This window comes from Labrus mixtus, chromosome 18 (genome assembly GCF_963584025.1).
Source record: "Labrus mixtus chromosome 18, fLabMix1.1, whole genome shotgun sequence".
Classification (NCBI taxonomy): Eukaryota; Metazoa; Chordata; class Actinopteri; order Labriformes; family Labridae; genus Labrus; species Labrus mixtus.
In genome coordinates, this window is record NC_083629.1 from 5914219 (window position 1) to 5921207 (window position 6989).

General features: G+C 39.9%; 1 protein-coding gene and 1 long non-coding RNA gene across 2 annotated transcripts in view; one reads left to right on the forward strand and one right to left on the reverse strand.

The window, feature by feature from the left end:
• The window catches only part of LOC132993089 (uncharacterized), a 117688-nt gene that overhangs the window by 70934 nt on the left and 39765 nt on the right, over positions 1–6989 (reverse strand). The gene's annotated exons all lie outside the window — the stretch shown is intronic.
• gabra2a (gamma-aminobutyric acid type A receptor subunit alpha2a) overlaps positions 118–6989 on the forward strand; it is a 19614-nt gene continuing 12742 nt past the window's right edge. The window contains exons 1-3 of the mRNA XM_061063121.1: positions 118–392; positions 673–749; positions 3328–3440. Coding sequence (XP_060919104.1) covers positions 682–749; positions 3328–3440 — 181 coding nt within the window. The 5' untranslated portion in view covers positions 118–392; positions 673–681. The remainder of the gene's footprint in view (positions 393–672; positions 750–3327; positions 3441–6989) is intronic.

Consider the following 6989-nt stretch of genomic DNA (forward strand, 5'->3'; position numbering starts at 1 on the left):
TTTGATTCAAATCAATGGCATGAATTGACACATGTGCGCGCTTCATGCAACTTGCATGGTTGTTATTCCTTCGTGCGCAATTGGACGCGCGAATGAAAAGAGCACATTGCGAGGGAAACGCGCGCTTCTCTACAGGCGGACCACTCCGCCTCAGTGTTTCTCCGTCAGTGCGCTGTAATATAGCAGGGCGCTGCTCTCTGCACAGTTTGCTCTCACGTTAGTGTGTCTGGGTGAACTGTGGGGATTCCCTGTTGGAGGAGCTGACAGAATGGACGAACAGTAACCACATCTCTCCGCGCTACTCTCATTTTCAGCGGAAGGCTTGTTCTTCTTCGCCGTCTTTACTTGCCCAGTCTCTCTTGGCAACCCCGGAGACACCTGTCGCGTGTCAGGTAGGCAGCGTTCATCGTTCGACAAATCAAGCATGGACACATTGAACAAAAGCTTTTTGTTCGGACACACCTTGGAGACGGAGTTCTTCTGAAGAGTGATGGATTAATTGCACCGAAAAAAAACACCTTTTTTTTGCGTAGACTAAACCAGTGTTATATCTGTCTTTATGTAGACAGCTGTATCTCTGCTGGATCCCTTAAATTGCAACCGCTGTAAGGTGCTTGTGTCGCTCTACCGTGTAATTACGCGCACTGAAAGCGTTTCCCGTCTCGTTTACAGGCTTCAGCGATGAGAGGACGATGGAGCTCGCAGTCCGTGCCTGTATTGGTCTCTTTGATCGTTCTCTGGCAGACACGGTAAGTTTTGATCAGTTTTGTGTATTTGATACATAAACAGAGAAAATATTACCAATCATACGGCAGACTAACCGCGCGCTCAGGCAGCGTAAACAAAGCTTACCACATGACTATATTCAAAAACCTTTAGTAAGAGTCAAGTTTACCACCATTCATGTAAAAAAAATGCATTTAAAAATTCTGATTTAGGCTATTGTAAAACATTTTAAACATCTTTCCTCACCGCTCTCTCCGTGCGCTCAGCACATCGCCACGTGAGCGCCACACCAATACTCATTGAGAAATATCACAATTTAAGGACTTATTTTCATATCAAAAGCACAGTGCTGATAGTTTAACATTTTAAACAGCCTCGTAAACATTTAAAGAGACGCTCTGGGAATGTCGACTTCTTGATATCAAATTTAGCATCCATTTAAAAATAAATTAATCTCAACTTTAATGTTTCTATCCACCCTTGTTCTTGCACTTTGAGCTTGAAAGTGGGAGTATCAGGCATGTCGTTTCTAAAACTCCAAATCCACTAATTAATCCTCATTGCAACATTAACAATCCACTTTGTATGCATTAGACCTGACAGGGTTTGACTAAACTGGAATAATAAAAAGAGTAGAAGTGTGATATAGTCTAAATTAAACAGATCAGCAGTCTTCAGAAAGAAAACAAGACAAATGTGCAATCAAAACCACTGCTCGGGTCACTTAGTTTACTTTTAAAAACAGCGGAGAAAAGAACGATATTCTAAACTGAGACTAGAAGGTAAAATAAAAGAGTATAAAGGTGCATTTGGTCTCTTGATGATTTTCTATACCCCAATTAGGCTACTATCCTCTGTTTTCTTTTTATCTGGAATAAGCAAAGCATCACTGAATTGCATTATTATTGAGAAAATATGAGTGTTAATTGTCAGAGTATGTCATGCATTGTTAAAGTAGACAATCTGTAGGCAAACAACGATAACTACTAATTATGTGTGCATTATGGATTGCACCTCTAAATGCACGAGAGCATTTAGTAGTTTACAGTGTATGACGCATCCCTCTGGGTCTCTGTAGGATCTAGAAACAGCCTGAGGTGGCACAGGTTTGTGTGTTTTGACCCTGTTGTGTCCCAGATGGTAACTGCAGTGCTGTGATGGAGTTCAATGAGTAGAAGAGCTTCTTTTTTAAGGTGTCTGCAGGTTAATACAAAGTAACTGTGAACCAGGAGAGGCTTTTGTTGAGATGATTGATTTTATGTCACAGTTTGACCTGTGATGAACAAACACTATATCAAAAGAAACATTTAACAATATGAGCTTCAAATTCATTAAAGCAACAATATGCAACTCTTCCACCTTTAAACAGCAGTCTCAAAGGTCCATTTGATCGCAAAATCACTTTCTACAGGTAGAAAGGCGCCTCTGCCATGCTCGCAGCACGGCCCTATCGCCGTACTGTAGTGTTTGATAAAATGGCTTAGGCTAAGAAGAAGAGGAAGGTGACTGATGAAGTTAAGAAGAGAAACAGAGAGACCGAGCAGAAAGCAGAGTGTTCATCCCTGCAGATATTATTTAGTACACATTGAGACGTTACATTAGGCTGCATCGTTATCGTGTCATGTTTAGCAGCTCCACCGGGTGCAGAAAGTCATCAAACCAAAGTTATGTCTAAGGTTCGATACAAATCAATAAATAAATCCATCTTACACCAAAAAGACGTCTCTTTCCTCATAGATCTTCAAATTAGCTTCATGAACCTGACAAATGTACCTCAACTAGTATGATAAAGTAGCCTCTCCAATGAAGCCATTTAGCCACAGCCTATAGACGTCATGGTAACAGTTGAATAAACACACAAACTCCACATGCAAACACCGGGCTGAAAATGCGTGCAGAGTCAGATTCTCGCAAAATGTGGTCATATTACTGAACCTTGTCAGTCTACATGGTTGTAGCGTCTCACAGTGTCTTTGCCGGCTTCACACCCTGTGCTTCTAATCCAATAAACATTGTCAAAGAGGTGTAGGCGTGACTGCACTGTCGTTACACTCACAGACCTCCGGTGGGCGCCAAAGCACACCAAACCTAATTCCTTCATATTGTTGCTCTAATCTCTAAACAGTGAAAAATCTATTCAGTCTGAAGAAGCTAAAATTGCAGAGTACAAAATGTACTACTTTCTGATTCTAAAATGCCTGGCTATTCATTCATTAGTTGACAACTCACAACAGAAGAATGTGTTTAGCTTCCTTTTAAAAGTTAATTTAGAGTTAGCTGCGTTAGAGCGACAGAGCATGACCATTAGCTGTGATGTACAACATGTGCCTCAGGGTTTGAATTTAACGTTTTGCACAACATTTAAGATGCACATAATAATTGAACATGCAGAAATGTGGTGCACAATAATTCCTGCCAGGTTTAGTATGAAATAATCTGGGGATAAAATGGATTAGATATTGTAGGTGGAGATTATCAATATGTTTCACCACCTACACTTCTTAGCAGCACTTCAGTGAAGTCTATTTTTGTAACTGGTGTGGGTTTTATGTCACCTTTCTCTGTGTCTATAAAGATAACATTCATGTTTTTTTAATTTAGGTCACAAGCAGTTTCCAATACAACACGTAACCCCAAAGACATCACCACCTTCACCAAGATCCTGGACAGTCTGCTGGACGGATACGACAACAGACTGAGACCGGGCCTAGGAGGTAAGATCGAGGATATGACTCATCACCGGTTAAAAGATGAGTTTTCATTTCACTTCTTACAGTTGAGGGAACAATATAGATATATTTTTATAAAAGAATGATAAAAATTGAGCAGCTGAGAATCTTGATTTAATACGTGTCAAACTCACAGAACGCTGAATCCTACATTTCCCATGATGCAATTTACAACACCCTGTCATAAACCCTTCCTAGCTTGTAAAGAAGAAAAAAAACACATACCTTACTAAATCAACATCGTTCACTGTGGTCTGTAAGGGTCAATGGATCTTACTGAGTCTTTTCATCAAAATAATAAAAATCTGATGTTTTTTCTAAATTAAATAATTGCATTTTTTGGGTTTTAAGAAATACCATTTTCTGCATTGAAGGGAGCCATGCACATATCGTGTTAAATTTAAAAAGAAGACTCCCTTTTTATGTTTAATGGGCAGAGCAGATCTCCACTGGACACATAGTACAACTCTGCTCTCACACCTGTATACCTGTTGAAGACAGTGTGATCGATCATGGTGGAAGAAGTATATAAATAGCAGCTTTTCTGAGAAATGAGAAGTGTTCATCGAGCCCAAGTTTTAGAAAATAATAATCAAGGAATGCCAGAAATGTGACGTCTAAATCCCCCGCTAGGCGCAAATGCTCGAAATGACTTACATTTAGGAAAACGCACAGCATATTCTAAAAGACTGCACACTCTAAAGCAAATGCAAACTCCAGAAACAAATGCAATGGCTGAAACACGCTGCAAAGCAATGGCATTAACATAAATATCTCTGCAAGTACAGAAACAAAACAAGTCCAAAAACACACACATTCAGAAAACAACAGCAAATACAGAAACACTGCAAGTTCTGCCTTCATGACGTCAGTGCTCCAAGCCTGTGGGGGCGCTGTGGAGCAGTTTATATACAGGAGAGAGTAAGAGAGAGCGAGCACGGAAAGTTTTGTTTAGACCGTAGAGCTTTCATGAAAATCTAACTTTCCTGGAAATCCTTATCTACCTTCTTTTTTAAACTTTCTGCTAAAATGAAAAAATCTCTAAAGCTTTACAGAAGAAGAAACTCTTTGGAGTGTGAGTAAATATTTCCTTTCCCAGTGTTTTCTGATAATTTGAGGGTGCAGATTATAAACTCTCTTGATGAAGATGTGAAGCAGCAGTTCTTCGGGGTTTAGAGAACCAAAGTTATCACAACAGAGCAGAAACAAGGATCAGACCTCAGATTTACTTTGTTCTCAGAAGTAACAAATCTCAAACGGGCATCAACACATAACAGGAAATGAATTTACTTCAAAGAAGAGTTCCCCAGCTGACGCATAAAAAGCCTGAGTGGTGCCAACAGTAGTTGCAGCAGTAAATACTCTTAGGCTAAACCACTTTACAAACCAGGAAGTTGGAACAGATAATTAATTATATTTCAACAATGACAAAAGTCAATCTTTCAATTCAGGTTTTACATTTAAAAAAGCTCTACAGTATGTCCATCAAGCAAGAGAGTTGATCTTACTTCAGATGGTTTCAAAATAAATCCCAAAAATGAAAATGGCATGACATCCTCCCCCAGCTCAGAGTCCAACTTGGTACAGTCCAGTTTGAAAACACCTGGTGGAGTATGGGGCGTTCAAGGAGACTCGTTCATTAGAACGCCATCCTCAACCAGACAAGGTACCTAAATGATTAGACATCAAAGCAAGAAAACAAAGATGTTTTATTTTTTATTTTTAACCATGTTTGTCCCACTGAGACTGAGAACCAGTCACCGAAAAACACCCACAAAGTTACAGACATAAAGAGAGACGAAGCACAATTTACAAAACACAACAAACTGCATTTGAGAGACAACCATGAGTCGAATCTGGGAGTCAGTAGTTCAAGCAGTCGAGCTCAAAACATCTCCATCCTGTAGTCTCTGGTTCTAGAATGATAACATGTTGGACTTTAAAGAGTGACTCGGATGCTGATTTGGTTTGGCTGGTTGGGGTTTGCTCTTCTTTACTTGGACCGATGGAGCTAATTTCTTGACACTGGTCTATCTTCCATGAGGAGAAAAAAAAGCAGCTAGCTGCACAATGGAGGTCACCAGAGGGATTTTAATTTTATGCATGTCGCAGAGCTTTCTCATTGTTCCTCCTGCTGAAGAGGGCGGTGGTCATTTTCATATTTTTCTGTAGATACCTTCGGTGTCTCTCTGCTGATGCTCTGAGTTGAAACGCTGAAACGATCACCGTGCCGCATGCCATTTTGCGTATAGTTTTGTCCAAAGATTTTGTCATGAAGCGGCTGTGGGTTCAAATTAGACCTCAGCCCTTTGCTGCAGGTCGTCTCCACTCTCCTCTCTCTCCTCCCAACATGTCCTGCCCCTCTGCAGCTGTCCTATCTAATAAAGGAACAACCCCCCCATAAAAAAAACCTTAACCAAACAATTGTTTTTCCTTTGCTTTCACAAAACAAATCAGTCAAAAAAAACATTGCATTTTCGACTTAACACAAAAACAGACTCTAAAAGCTATTCCATTAACCTGCCACTGCTGCCCCCTGTAGGGCTTGAAAGCATCATATAGACTTATGATCCACGCATCTGGGTTCAGTACATCCAATATGATGTTGCTGAAATTGCATTTTATATGAAATAATAATATACCTGCAGAAAGCTTTAAGTGTGGTGTTTATCATGTATGATCACTATGGGCTGTGTTCAACCTACAGCTCTAATGACATCATGTATCTGGAAGAAAAAAAAAACAGTCGTTATCCGTGCAGAGCTCATGGTTTTTTATGTGAGACGTGGAGTAAATGATGTCGATGCCACCTTCAGCACCTCAGGCAGTGAACAACTGACAGATTACTGCAGCGTCGGTGCTGTATGTGCATACACACACAGAAATCACTCAAAGTTGAATTCATGTTCCGTCTCTCCACACAAGATGAAATGTTGCAGCTCGCTCTGCATTTATATTATCATGACACTAATTAGAAACACTGACATGGTGTTTGATTATGGAGGAACTAAGGACAGAGAAAGTGCATTTTTTTTCTTTTCTTTGGAAATCAGTCTTAAAGAGATATTTTCCTTTTTTCTTCTGCAAACAATGTCCAAGAAAGTTTCCTTTGACCTGAATTCTTGAAAACTTTTTGTACCAAAATACTGTTTCAGGAACCGTTCACAAGTGCTGCATAGAAATGTCAGCAGTCAAAGTTTTGTCTTCGTGCATAATGCATGCCTGGATTCAGTTAACAAAATTCCACATTTTATTTACAAAGAAGGTGCCTCTAAAGGATGGCCCTGTGGCTTAGGTTAGAAAAATGAGGCAGATGTTCATAAATGCAGCACCAGTAAATGTATTTACAGTGGGTAGAAAAAACAAAACAGGTGCTGCAATATGTACAGTGCAGGCCTGAAAAAAAAAAAGTATTGAAAGAAAAGGAAAGCTACAAAATGCAAACATGCAAAAACAAGAAAGAGGCTGAGCTTTAGAGAGCCACTATGGGTCCTTGCAGCTCTGCACACCCTCTTTCCAAAAACAGATAACATT